The sequence below is a fragment of the Sinocyclocheilus grahami genome, unplaced genomic scaffold, assembly GCF_001515645.1.
Source record: "Sinocyclocheilus grahami isolate Dianchi unplaced genomic scaffold, SAMN03320097.WGS_v1.1 scaffold541.1, whole genome shotgun sequence".
In the NCBI taxonomy this organism is placed as follows: domain Eukaryota; kingdom Metazoa; phylum Chordata; class Actinopteri; order Cypriniformes; family Cyprinidae; genus Sinocyclocheilus; species Sinocyclocheilus grahami.
In genome coordinates, this window is record NW_015505720.1 from 45895 (window position 1) to 60812 (window position 14918).

General features: G+C 35.7%; 1 protein-coding gene across 1 annotated transcript; it reads left to right on the top strand.

Moving 5' to 3' along the window:
• The first annotated feature begins 346 nt into the window (after positions 1-346).
• LOC107555635 (AP-1 complex-associated regulatory protein-like) lies at positions 347-6086 on the top strand. Its single transcript, XM_016238498.1, has 10 exons — positions 347-655; positions 1464-1512; positions 1608-1634; positions 1721-1746; positions 2065-2161; positions 2400-2498; positions 2631-2632; positions 4022-4095; positions 4222-4329; positions 5564-6086. Exons 1-10 carry the CDS (start codon positions 585-587, stop codon positions 5833-5835), a joined length of 825 nt encoding a protein of 274 aa, XP_016093984.1. The 5' UTR covers positions 347-584; the 3' UTR covers positions 5836-6086.
• Positions 6087-14918: the final 8832 nt, after the last annotated feature.

Sequence of the window (14918 nt, forward strand, 5' to 3'; positions counted from 1 at the left end):
AGTCAGGATTATGTAGGCTACTACATGCAGTGAAGCAGAGACTATTGAGCATGTACTTCTACATTGTGCAGTATACCAAAGAAAGAGAGGAGTTATTTTTTTGTGTGGGTCCCCTCCCTCTTTTCCCTCCTTCCCGTTAATACTTCACACTCCAGTCCAGTTGGTGGCGGTAATACACCATAAGTTGGCTTGTCAACCGCCATTAAATCGTACAAGAAGAAGAAGAAGATGAAGAACCACGTTTGGTACGTCTTCTGTCGGCCTCCAGTGTTTCGGAAACGTCATTACAGCACTTGAACCTCGCGACTTGCCGTAGTTTAAACATGAATCACATGTATGAGTTGTCAGGAAGAAGAAACAATAGAGGATTTTAGGCCAGAGCTGAGAATGCGAGCCATGGATGCATGATGCCGCTGCGCGAGCGACGTGTCCGCAGGTGACTCACCTGCGTGAACCGGCCGCGTGCTCGCGCTTGTGCAAGTCATGCAGAATAAATTCGTCGCGTCCAGAGCAGTGCGCAAAGAAGCAGCATATGGATCCGGAATGGAAGAGTAGCTGATACCTACACCTGATTCGTGCATGCCATGGGGAACTGCTGGGCTCAATGTTTTGGGCTCTTTAGAAGGGAAGCAAACAGGATACAGAGAGGAGGAGGGTGAGTCGTGCATGGGGCTTGTTATCGATGATGAATTTTTAAAAATGGTATCTGTGATCTTTGGCAGCATAATTCGCCGGCTGTCAGGTGCATTGCATTGGAAAACAATCGAACAGCCGTTTAAAAGAGTTGACTATTAGTACAGCTTTACAGTTACATTAAATGCGCAGAGTTTGGGTAAGTAGAATGCAACTGATAGCAGCTCCATTACATTAGTGAAGTTCATTACGTGAACGAATCGTTCTTTTCAAACGGTTCTTTCTAATGATTCACTTGATTCAATGTGTGTGTAACTCACTTGACTCTTTGGAAGAACAGCGACTCATGTTGTGATTAAAGTATGTAATTACACATATTTGCTTATTACACCATTTACTGAATACATAACAATGACATAAACACAGGAACCTTTTCATTTCACACTTATGAGTGATGATTCCAATCCATTTTATAAACGAACCGACTCGCTTGAATGATTCAGACTTATGTTGATGTCTGACCTCAGGACCCCGCCCAGAGTCCTCTTGTGAATCCCTGGGACTTCATCCTGTGCCATCGTTTGCTATTTATTTATATTCGAATTCGTATAGTAGATCTAAAATAGTACAGTGCATATTTTATACCCACTATTTCTTTTTTATATATATATATTTTGTCTATAAAGTCTTTGATTATTACTATTATTGTTTGGAGAAGCAAAGTCTCCATCTGATGCTTCTCAGAATAGAATCTCACAATTTTTTGAAAGTGCTACCTCACGTATAACCTGCCTGGCCTGATGGCTGGTTACTGCTTGTTTTGCCAATAGGTCAAAGTACTTCAGAAGCAGCACAGCTGGGGAACACTATACCGTTGAGGTACATTCATCATAATTTAAAACTGAAGATTATATAAACTATACAATATTCTCAACTCTGTGCATTTTGAGTGACTTCTGTGCGCTCTGTTACAGTTTGAGAACCTTGTGGAGAGCGATGAGGTGAGGGCACACTTACAGTACCACACTCATGATTTTACAATATTCCACTTTTGCTTAGACGTCAAGACTTTTGTCGTCTTTTTCAGGGTGAGAGCTCACAAAGCTGCCCCAGGTATGATAATATTTAATCTTGACTCTTTTGAGAAAGTGAGTAAATGATGATATGGTATTTTTGGGTTCACTAACCCCTTTAAAGGAACTATGGATATTCACTGATGGTGAACCTTTCTTTTCCTGTCAAAGTGGTCGGCTCTTGGCCTGGATAAGTAAAGTGGAACAGATAGCCAAGACTAGCCATTTAATGACCAAATTAGGACTGTAATTAGTCACATTCCTCTCAGATCAGTGCTTCACATAGCATGAGGTCAGATAGATTTTGATTGGTTGATGGAGACTCTGAACTCAACTCTCTCTCCCGTCATTGCTCCAGACCCATCAGCGATGAGGAGATCAGTCACTTGAAGGAGCATCGCTATGCTGCCATCTCAGACAAACAGGCGCTGATTGACGAAAAGCTGAATGCAGAGGTACAGCAGGTCATCAAATGTGCCAAACATGTGCTTTTAAACTAAAATGGATCGATGTCATGTGACTTTTGAATGGTCAAGTTCAAAACATGTTGCCACAAAACAATGTTTACTTTTAAGTTAGAGCTTACGTTAAGTTTATGCTTTCATTTGTTGTTTTCCATTGCTTTGGTTTTTCGCCCCTGCTTTTGTTTCTGAGTTTAGTTAATCTTCCCTTTCTGTTGTGATTTCTGCCCAGTTATTGGCAGAAGAGGAGAAGTTAAGGCTAGAAGAGGAGGCTGTTTTTGCAGCCCAGCGCGAAGCAGCGCGGCTCACTATGGAACAAAAGCTAAAGGAGGTGAGGCGTTCGCACTGAGCACGCCCAGCCCTTCTCTTAACCCCGCCCATTAACATTCAGCCACACCCCTTTCATTTATGATACGCCTTCAGCTCTGTGTAATTTATTTCTAACACATTCTGATTTAAGCAGGAGTAGTTGCTTGAGTTTGTAAGTTATGGATTGTATATCATGTTTTTTTTTTTTTTGTTAAAATTAGACTCATCTTTGAAATGTACTTATTTTTCTGTCAATATGGGGTGCTGTGTGTACATTAATGAGGAAAAAAAATTTACTTAAATGATTTTAGCAAATGGCTGCAATATAACAAAGAGTGAAAAATTTAAGGGGGTCTGAATACTTTCCGTACCCACTGTATATTGTGACATGCATTGAATAGTTATAAACAGGATTGAAGGTCCTTAAAGGGGTCATATGACGTTGCCAAAAAAATAACATTATTCGGTGTAATGAAATGTTTATGCGGCTTAAGGTTAAAAAACACATTATTTTCTACATACTGTACATTAATTTTTTCTCCTCTATGCCCCGCCTTTCTGAAACGCGTCCATTTTTACAAAGCTCATCGTTCTGAAAAGCGAGGTGTGCTCTGATTGGCCAGCTATCCAGTGCGTTGTGATTGGCCGAATACCTCAAGCGTGTGACGGAAATGTTACGCCCCTTACCATATGATGCTGTGTCCCGGCATCGACGAGCGCCTGGCGCAACAAGACAACCAATAAAACCCATTATAAACGAGGCATTTGTTGCATCCAGTGGGGACATAAGTAAGCACTGATTATAATGACTTGTACTGTCGTTGCATCGCGCCGCGTAAACATAAAACCATGTCTGCATTTGTGATCGGAGAAACGACAAACAACAAGCGCTACTCTACACTGCTTAAAACTCGTGTTTGAATCATCAGTGGCAAATGCTTTAAATATGAAAGCGTACTTACAGTCATCGTGACGTAGACGTGTGGGGGCGTGTCTAAACGAGGCGTTTTAGGAGGGCGTGGACGAGTCTTTTATAAAGAATATCTCTTTTGCTTTGTGACTTTAGTCTTTGCAACTTTAGAGATCTTATCTATTCACGAACCGCTTGTAACACTCCAAAGAGAAAGGAAAACTTGAAATCGCATCATATGACCCTTTTAACGTTGGTCCATCGTCAAATGTTAATCAACGGCTTGTGAATAAACTCAGCACTTAATGCATATACAACTAAAATTAACTTGCTTCCATGAAAACCTCCACCTAAAACTAACAATCCTAAACAAAAAAAAATCTAATAACAATCAAAAGCCTTGCTGAAAAAAAGATTAAATATTAAGTTGTTTATCTTCATGTCATGTTACCATTAACCAACACCAGAGAATCGTGCACATTTTATGTTGAAGGGGTTCAGCTCACAAAAAAAGTGTACTAGGGGTTTTACAGTTTTACTGTAGTAAGAGGTTCACAAGGCTGTCCACAATCTCTCTAAATGCAGCTATGGTGGTGATAGCAGCGGCTGATATAACTGTGTGTGTGTTTCTGCAGCAAAGTGTCAGATGCAGAGTTTGAGGTGTACCTGCAGAGTGTGAAGGCTCAATCTGAAGCCTTTCGCAGTAACAGTGAGTTCCCATTAACACATTTCAATTACAATACTACAGAATACTTTTATGATGAAATGTTTATAATGAAACAATATTAATCTCTAAATGCTAAAATCTTTTCTTTTTTTCTTTCTGTATGTTAAGGACTCAGCTCTGAGACGAATGTAGTGACCCCAAACACAGAGAGCAGCTGGGACTTCACCAGTAAGACTGACGCCACCTCACTGGACCTGGAGTGGGAGGATGAGGAGGGTGAGTGAATTCACTGAAGCTCCAGAACACATGCTTCCTGCATTCAGTAATCATTTATTATACAAATTATGCTGAAGTCAAGTCACAACATGCCAGTTAGAGTTGGCCTTTAAATGCCACATCCAAGTCAGGTCTGGCAAGACATTTGTTTTCAGCATTTTAGTAACACTTTGCATTATGTTTTCATTTAAGATTGGTTAACTACATTAGTTAACATGAACTAACAATGAACAGCACTTCTGCAGCATTTATTAATCTTCGTTCATGCCAGGGTTATTATAGTTAACTAAAACTAAACGTAAAGCCATAGAAATAAATGTTTTTATTACTTGGAATAAAACAAACATTGTTACTTGGATTAAATTAAACATTAATTTCTCATTTTTGTTTATTTTAACATGAAGTACTAAAATAACTAAAACTAATAAATAACAATTAATAAAAAGTATGTATATATATATATATATATACACATTTGTCTTTAAACACACACACACACACACACACATATATATATATATATGTATGTATGTATATGTGTATATATATGTGTGTGTATTTAAAGACAAATAATAAAAATGACAAGAATACAACCAAATTAATACAACTTAATAACTAAAATGAAAGAGAAAACAATATCTAAAAAAATATATAATTCAAAATATGAACAAAATCTATAATAGTATATCAGTGATGCTAAAAAAACAGGTTCATGCAAATTTTAACATTTATTAATAAACTTACAAAATCAGCATTTGTGTCTTATAACATCAATGCAATGTGAACAAACAAGGAAAGTTTTACCTCAACAAATCTTAACAAACATGAATACATTTTGTAAAAATATATTGCTCATTGTTAGTTCATGTTATCTACTGTATTAAATATTACAAATGAGACATTATTGTGAAGATTTCAGAAGTTCTCAGACATTTTTGTACTGAAAAACTTTGTAGTTTTTGTAAAGCAGTTTTATCACCGTTTTATTGTATAAAACAATAATATTCTAAAATATTATTACAATTTAAAATAACTATTTTCTATTGTAATATATTTTAAAGTGTAATTTATTCCTGTGATGCAAAGCTGAATTATAGCATCATCACTCCAGTGTCACATGCCCCTTCAGAAATCCTTCTAATATGTACTTCATAATGGTTCAGTAGTGAATTAACGGAGCAAATGCAGTTAACATAATTCATAATTCAATGAATTGATATGTGGCATTATACAGGAGTGAACCGGATGGGACCTGCATGGGAGCGTTCCAAAACAGAGGAGGACATTTTACGGGCGGCACTTCGTCCCGGCGGGAAACAGCTGGACAGTGGCCCCACCTCTGAGGACTCCAACGCTTTGGAGTGGGAGAACGACTTTGTAAGTGCACATCCCGAGGACAGCGGTGACCATGCCGACGAGGACTTTGAGGGATTTGTTAATCCAGTACTGGACACGCCCACTGAGGAGGCGGGGCATAAGGCCAGCTCTGACGAACAAGAGAGATAGTCCACAGCAAAAGACAGTGAGACTACAGCAACTTCAAATGCCTCATTCAGATTCAGTGTGATATGATTGCAGACGGTCCCTTTAACCTAATAGAACCGTAACCTAATAAACTAAACCCATAATTCTCAGTGTAGGAGAAAATACAAGGAACAGAAATGCTTCAAATGATTTCTGCTTTGTCATTATTGGGTGAATATCATGAAAATATGAGTCATGATCTATCCCAAAACATTATATATATACACACACACACAAACATGCATATATACATACTTTTTTACATCGGCATTCTCATTACTGCAATGTCAATGTTTTATTTTGAGATTAATAATTAGCATTTTGAATATTTTTTACCGTCATACTCTAATTTATACTTCTACTGTATTGCAATATAAATAGTGTAATACAAGACATTCTTACTTGTAAATTGGCAAAAAATCAGTACAATAAATTTAAGCATGATATTTCTCAATATAAAGGGATAGTTCACCCAAAAATGAAAATTGTCATCATTTGCTGACCCTCATTATGTAGCAAACCTGTATGAGTTTCTTCTGTTCAACAGAAAGAAGAAAAAAAGGATATTTTGAAGAATGTTGGTAACCAGTCAGTTGCTGGTAGCCATTCACTTCCAGTGTTTCTTACAGGGTTGGAACGACATGAGGGTGAGTAAATGATGACAAAAATGTCATCTTTGGGTGAACTATCCCTTTAAATATGGCACCTTTCTTTGCATTATGGTAATGAGAACTGGGTGGGAAATTAGCTCAGTGGTCACAGCAAAAAAAAAAAAAAAAAACACTTAAATCTTAATGGGACTAACAAAAGGCTTCATTTTCTTTGTCAAATCTAATTTATTTTGGGATGAAATATGACCTGGTCATGTTCTTGATCGATTTCATGAGATTCACTCCATTAGGTCAATTCATTAGGATTTGCGTTCCACAGGTTAATTTGCTCCTGTTTTGAATTATTAGATGCATCTGTCATTTATTTATATTCATTTCCAATTGGTAACTGGGTTGAGTTTTTAAATTAACTCCTGGAAATGTTTTAATACTTCATCTGATAAAAATGTTTTAGTTCAGCCTTGTTTCAGAAGTTTTCATTGGAGAACTGAATCAAGTGCAATTTTAGAAGATGAGGGAAGTTTCTCGAAATCCACTGATGTTTTCCAGACCCATCATAAGTTTTTATTTGTATGTTTATTGTGATAAGTCATATCAGTCAGACCATCTCTCATTTAACGTGTGACTGTCAGGGAATGAGACAATTGACAGTTTTAAGGAAAATACTTTTTTCCTCTAAAAATGCATTGCCTCAAGGGAAAAAAAATGTATTGGAACACAAGTTAAGTTCCATAAGTGCTTTTAGATCGGTCACTGTTTGTCTGCCTGTACGAGTCTGTGGGTCCAAGGGTTTGTGGTGGACACTTCTTGGAAACAGCTAGTGAAAACAGCCTGTTTTTCACATCGCAACTGCATTTTTGGACAAACTGGATCATAGAGAGAGAAATACTTGTGGTGAAACACAAATCTTTATATGCTACCTCTGGTTTCTGAATGAATTCATGTCTTTATATGTCTAGAAATGATCAGTGATTTGATTTACGCATCCTCCTAATGTTTCAGGAACATGTCCAGGTTGTATTTAAAATATATATATATATATATATATATATATATATTATTTTATATTTTGCACAAAGAAAATTAAGCTTTTTTTTTTTGTTATTTGCATTGATTGACATTATTTTTATGAAACGTAAGCACATTTTGACCACAAATAATCATTACCGTATTACCAAAACATCTCACTCACTTTCCTGTAATGTGAAAAAAAAAGTCACAGACCATTTTTTTCATTGATTGATTTTCATGGATTATTTTTGACAATTAAGCACATTTTGATCACCTGTTCTTATTACTGTATTACCGAAACATCTGATTTTCTTTCCTTTAATGTGAAAAAAATAATCTTTCTTATTATGGTTTCTCACATATAGTCACGATGGTCCTACAATTAGGTGTATATTTTCTTCATGGTTTGATTATTATTATTACTACTACTACATTTGATTTAGGGGTGAAATATGACCTGGACATGAAATCAAAGACCTATATCAGCGGTGGCGAACTCCGGTCCTGGAGAGCCGCAGCCCTGCAGAGTACAGCTCCAACCCTAATTAAAACTCACCTGCCTGTAGCTTTCTAGTAACCCTTCAGTCTTTGATTAGCTTGTTCAGGTGTGTTTGATGTTTGTCCACTGGTCGGAGTTAAACAGGCCCATGTGATTGTAAATATCATGTATAGCTATTGTGTGCAATGACGACATTTGTTTTTGGTGGCATATCTAAATTACTGCAGGGTCAGCAGCTTTAACAGATTCCCAAATGGAAATTTGGGACTATTGGTACTATTACCTGGCCTTTTTTTGTTGTTGTATTATATCAAGTGTGTATGTTGTGTGAATGAACCATTAATGGATGTTCTAAATTTAAGGAAAATAACAAGGATTAAGCCAATGCTGGACATTCCAAGAAAGGGCCTGGAACTTTTCCAAAGTGTTTCCCAACTCTTCAACAGAGCTGTGTTGAACAATTTAATTTTTTGAGTGTTTGTGAAGAACCTGTCATATTTCAGATGAACTGAATGTAACTACAGTTTTCATAATTCCAATCTACATTACGAAAGACCTTGGGTTAGATCTGACTAGTAATAAACAAATAGTGTCACTATACCTTGTCTGTTTGCGTTTCTGAGGGGAAATTAATTTGATGTAATATGCTGGTCTGTTTAGTTTGGGTATACAGCCAGTATTCTTTTCTGGAAAGGTAATTCCATTTCCTTTTAATCTCCTTTTCTGTTTATATCTACACTGTGGTTATATTTGGCTTTCTTTAGTATATATATATATATATATATATATATATATAAAAATATATATTTTTTATTTTTTGGTGTTAAATATGACCCGGACATGTTTTTGTGATTTTTTTTTTTTCACCCAACAAGCTTAATTAAATGCAAGCTTAAGGCTTAAATTTGTTTTGTTAGAATGAAATAGCGGTCAGGAATCGCTTTTACGTCAGTCTCTGGATGCTCACAAAATTGACTCATCTGCATCTTGTTTCTTCTGTCTGCCATAATGAACAACATTTTCAACTGACCTCCATATTTCCCTCAAATTGGAGTCTGAATTCTACCTAATGCTTTTAAATGAAGTCTGATCTGTATATAATGGATTGTATAGCAGACACTAAAGGCCTTTAAGAGCAGTGGAGACTCTGGAGGTTTGTATAGTAGTGTTGTATAGAACATCAGTGCACAAGAGCTTCTGTACAGCACAATCATGTCACGTTATTTTCTTACTCTACCAGCACACCTTAAAAGAGACCTATTTATGTCATCTGAATGTAAAGTATGTGTGATTAATGCAGGGTTTGATTTATTTTTTTCCCCTGTCTTTTGAGTTTGTTGACCACATAACTTGTCCTGTTTGAAGAGTTTGAGAGCACATATGCAAAGATACATGAATGTTTGTCCACTGGTCGGAGTTAAACAGGCCCATGTGATTGTAAATATCATGTATAGCTATTGTGTGCAATGACGACATTTGTTTTTGGTGGCATATCTAAATTACTGCAGGGTCAGCAGCTTTAACAGATTCCCAAATGGAAATTTGGGACTATTGGTACTATTACCTGGCCTTTTTTTGTTGTTGTATTATATCAAGTGTGTATGTTGTGTGAATGAACCATTAATGGATGTTCTAAATTTAAGGAAAATAACAAGGATTAAGCCAATGCTGGACATTCCAAGAAAGGGCCTGGAACTTTTCCAAAGTGTTTCCCAACTCTTCAACAGAGCTGTGTTGAACAATTTAATTTTTTGAGTGTTTGTGAAGAACCTGTCATATTTCAGATGAACTGAATGTAACTACAGTTTTCATAATTCCAATCTACATTACGAAAGACCTTGGGTTAGATCTGACTAGTAATAAACAAATAGTGTCACTATACCTTGTCTGTTTGCGTTTCTGAGGGGAAATTAATTTGATGTAATATGCTGGTCTGTTTAGTTTGGGTATACAGCCAGTATTCTTTTCTGGAAAGGTAATTCCATTTCCTTTTAATCTCCTTTTCTGTTTATATCTACACTGTGGTTATATTTGGCTTTCTTTAGGCTTAATTCAAGGCTCTAGTGGGTATGTTGACATAACACGTTTGACAAACTAGTTTTCTTCCAGTTATTTATTTTTATTTAATTTATTGTTGCATATTTTATCCATTTAATCTCATTGCTTAGCCCTGCTAACAAAATTTCACATGCCAGGTATTGTATTATACTTCTTCCAAGAAAGGGCCTGGAACTTTTCCAAAGTGTTTCCCAACTCTTCAACAGAGCTGTGTTGAACAATTTAATTTTTTGAGTGTTTGTGAAGAACCTGTCATATTTCAGATGAACTGAATGTAACTACAGTGTTCATAATTCCAATCTACATTACGAAAGACCTTGGGTTAGATCTGACTAGTAATAAACAAATAATGTCACTATACCTTGTCTGTTTGCGTTTCTGAGGGGAAATTAATTTGATGTAATATGCTGGTCTGTTTAGTTTGGGTATACAGCCAGTATTCTTTTCTGGAAAGGTAATTCCATTTCCTTTTAATCTCCTTTTCTGTTTATATCTACACTGTGGTTATATTTGGCTTTCTTTAGGCTTAATTCAAGGCTCTAGTGGGTATGTTGACATAACACGTTTGACAAACTAGTTTTCTTCCAGTTATTTATTTTTATTTTATTTATTTTTGCATATTTTATCCATTTAATCTCATTGTTTAGCCCTGCTAACAAAATTTCACATGCCAGGTATTGTATTATACTTTTTTTTTTTCTCGTATTGCATGAAGTGGGGCACACACTATAAGAGAATCCGGCTGATTTTCAGCCGAATTCTCCTCTTCCGACAATCCTTGGTAAAGTCCTGATTAACTTATTTCTACAGATTATATTATCAGATTTTGGGTGTACTATCTCTTTCAATGGGGCATATTATTTTTGCCACCATTGTTTACTCTAAAGTCACGTTTGACCACATGAGATTTCTTGTCAGTCATGAGTCGGGTTGTGTATGAATGGAATCAGTTAGTGTGTGGCGTGCTGTCTTGGTTACATCGTGGCACTCCACACACTTTAGGAACAAAACTGTTAAATCGATTATTAAATTATGATTTTTTTTTTAATCGTTATGTGTGTGGTCTCACATTGTTTCTTCCAGTTATTTATTTTTATTTAATTTATTGTTGCATATTTTATCCATTTAATCTCATTGCTTAGCCCTGCTAACAAAATTTCACATGCCAGGTATTGTATTATACTTCTTTTTTTTTTTTCTCGTATTGCATGAAGTGGGGCACACACTATAAGAGAATCCGGCTGATTTTCAGCCGAATTCTCCTCTTCCGACAATCCTTGGTAAAGTCCTGATTAACTTATTTCTACAGATTATATTATCAGATTTTGGGTGTACTATCTCTTTCAATGGGGCATATTATTTTTGCCACCATTGTTTACTCTAAAGTCACGTTTGACCACATGAGATTTCTTGTCAGTCATGAGTCGGGTTGTGTATGAATGGAATCAGTTAGTGTGTGGCGTGCTGTCTTGGTTACATCGTGGCACTCCACACACTTTAGGAACAAAACTGTTAAATCGATTATTAAATTATGATTTTTTTTTTAATCGTTATGTGTGTGGTCTCACATTGTGAAAATCAGATAAGATTTAAAAAATCTTTGTGTGAGCCAGCCTTTAGTTATTGGTGAGACCAGGGATGGTTGTAACAGTTTTGACATTACCATCTTGGAGTTCTTTTAAGTCAGTGCATTTAAACTGTGATACAAACTAGTTACAAGTGTCTGCTATTATGTGACACAGCTGTTATATTTGCAGCCCAAACAGAAAATCCATGGTTTAGTTTCAAACATGAGGAGTGAAATGTTACAATTCACCCCCATAGTCCGGTTTAGTTGTAACAGATGAAATGTAAGATTATGACAAAAAATGGATTTGGACTTTTTCAACATAATTTGTGTGTGTGTGTGTGTGTGTGTGTAAGCATGTTTCTGTCAGTAATAGTAATTGGCCATAATAAAGTCAAGTTGAACACTTGAACATTGTTTCTGTTTGTGTGAGCACGTATGTTCCTGTCAGTTACTGTATAATTCAAAATGCTGAGGGACATCACTCAGTTTGTCTTTCTCTTCTAAGACTCAGCCATACTGAAATTCAAAGAAAACATACTAATACAACTAAAAATTGCTTGGGGTAGGTTGCTAAAAGTTTCATTGATGTTACAGCTAACCCCGAGTCTTGTTGTTAAAACTAACCCAGCGTCTTGTAGCCATGGACTAGCTCATCTTATAGCTAACAACCAAAACATTAGCACTAATAACTTGCATTAAAAATATCTACACATACACACAAAACATCATTTAACTTTTATGAGTTTATCACAGATCTAGTTACAAGTGTCTGCTATTATGTGACACAGCTGTTATATTTGCAGCCCAAACAGAAAATCCATGGTTTAGTTTCAAACATGAGGAGTGAAATGTTACAATTCACCCCCATAGTCCGGTTTAGTTGTAACAGATGAAATGTAACATTATGAAATAAAGATTATGACAAAAAATGGATTTGGACTTTTTCAACATAATTTGTGTGTGTGTGTGTGTGTGTGTGTGTGTGTGTAAGCATGTTTCTGTCAGTAATAGTAATTGGCCATAATAAAGTGAAGTTGAACACTTGAACATTGTTTCTGTTTGTGTGAGCACGTATGTTCCTGTCAGTTACTGTATAATTCAAAATGCTGAGGGACATCACTCAGTTTGTCTTTCTCTTCTAAGACTCAGCCATACTGAAATTCAAAGAAAACATACTAATACAACTAAAAATTGCTTGGGGTAGTTTGCTAAAAGTTTCATTGATGTTACAGCTAACCCCGAGTCTTGTTGTTAAAACTAACCCAGCGTCTTGTAGCCATGGACTAGCTCATCTTATAGCTAACAACCAAAACATTAGCACTAATAACTTGCATTAAAAATATCTACACATACACACAAAACATCATTTAACTTTGACGAGTTTATCACAGACTGCTGTGTCTGCCCCAGGGATCTTCTGCATCATATGTTGGAATAAGGACTAAACTAAGCATGAGTGAAGTGAATCAGGTGATTTGTAATTTGTCCCTGATTGGAGAAAATTGGAAGTGTTACAACTGACCCGTGTTACAACCATCCCTGGTCTCCCATATGAGATCTCAACAAGAACGTAAAACATAGATGATGCTAAATTAACATTTGTTTCACATTTTTCAAAGTCCTGAAAAACTGTATTTTATTTCATGCCTATTCATTTTGCACTATAATTACGTTCTTGGCAGTACTATTTTTGATTGACCTCTGATTGATTCTATCATAAAATGATAAATAGTAGATTTCATACTCAGTCAAAATATCTGAAGTTCTGAACAGAGGCATTTCTAACAGTGAAGCCGCGACACTTACTGTAATGGCACAGATTATCCTGAAGGTGGCGATGTAGTTTCACGAATCAAATCAATGACTCAAACACCTGCAGATCTCTGGACATCCCTAATGTTATATATGGAATACAACTAATGAAAATAATAATAATGAATAATCAAATGATTTATTATATCATATATAGTTCAGTTAACCACAAAAACAATATTTTCTTATGTATTTAATTCAGATATGCTTCAATTTTAGTATCTATTATATCTTAGTGTTAATGAATCATAGGCAGTTTTTCTGCGGGCTATTGAGGGTTCTCATTGGAGGTCATAGAGTTTGCTCTTTTCTTACAAGCACAGTGATACAGGGATTTGTGTCTCTTTCACAAGACCAAAGCATTAGCCCAGAGGAAAGAGCCTTGAGGTAAAAAAAATGAATTGCTCTTTTTCTCTCCTGTCTGCAGCTCCAACAACACACGCTCAGAAGGGAAACCACAATGAAGATACACAGAGAGAGAGCGAGAGAGAGACTGCCATTAATGCTCTTATTTGATCAATAGCGTCATTGTGGTCTAATGAAATTAAACCGACGTCAGTTACAGTAACAGATATTTTATGATCTGTTATTTATTTCATCTAAATTAAGGTGTACAGCCTCCCTTCCTAGTGCTTGAGGAAGGGAAATGTTCTGGTAGAGATAAAAATGTGTTACGCTTTTCTAATTTCCTGCTGTTGAAAATGACTAATGATTTAATAGTGGTGTGAAGAAACTAGGAACTTGAATGAAGGCGTTCAGTTGCTTTGACTGGTGACTTTTTGACATCTATCGTTGAAGACTTGTTAATAGTACAGTTCACTAAAAAATATTGAATCACCATTTTGTCATTCTAAACACATAACCTTTTCTTCAGTCATCATGAATGATGTCAGAAGATATTTGGGAAAGATTTTCAACAAACAACAACCGAAATGTTAACTTACAAGCAGAACATGTTTGTTTTCCTGTTGTCTTAACTTCTCTTTCTCTTCTTCACTTTAGTTCTTTCATGTTAAGATTCCTGCTATTGTATTGATATATCAGTGGTGTGCAGTGGTGTTCTGGAATGAAGAGGCAAAGTCCTCAAAATTGTTTTTTTTTTTCTTAAAGAAAATGTAAATGCATGTCCCAGTCACATTTTCTTGGTTAAATAAGCACTAACTTACATTATCAGAAGAAGAAGAAAAAGAAGAAAACTATTCTATTTTTACATTAACAATGTAATCAATATTATATTTATTAAAGCCAAGTATGAATCTAATCAAGTTTGTGTTTTTAAGCATTTTACATTTATTCCAAAATAATAACTCAAGGCAGTATCAATTTAAACAATATATTTTATTTGTGAACTTATGTTCAGCTATTCATGTTTCCATGCTATTTTAAGTCTTATTTTGACTTAAAAGTGGTTATATCTAAGTGTGTTTGCTGTTTACTTTTTAAAATTGATCTTCCCATTATATTCATTCAGACTGATTCACAAACAAGCACGACCACAAGAGGC

What these genes read in the sequence shown, in the direction of transcription:
- LOC107555635 (XM_016238498.1), top strand. Translation starts at nt 585, where the DNA reads ATGGGGAACTGCTGGGCTCAATGTTTTGGGCTCTTTAGAAGGGAAGCA. An exon ending in ACGAAAAGCTGAATGCAGAG is followed by an intron (nt 2,162 to 2,399) that starts GTACAGCAGGTC and finishes ATTTCTGCCCAG; the next exon opens with TTATTGGCAGAAGAGGAGAA. An exon ending in TGAAGCCTTTCGCAGTAACA is followed by an intron (nt 4,096 to 4,221) that starts GTGAGTTCCCAT and finishes CTGTATGTTAAG; the next exon opens with GACTCAGCTCTGAGACGAAT.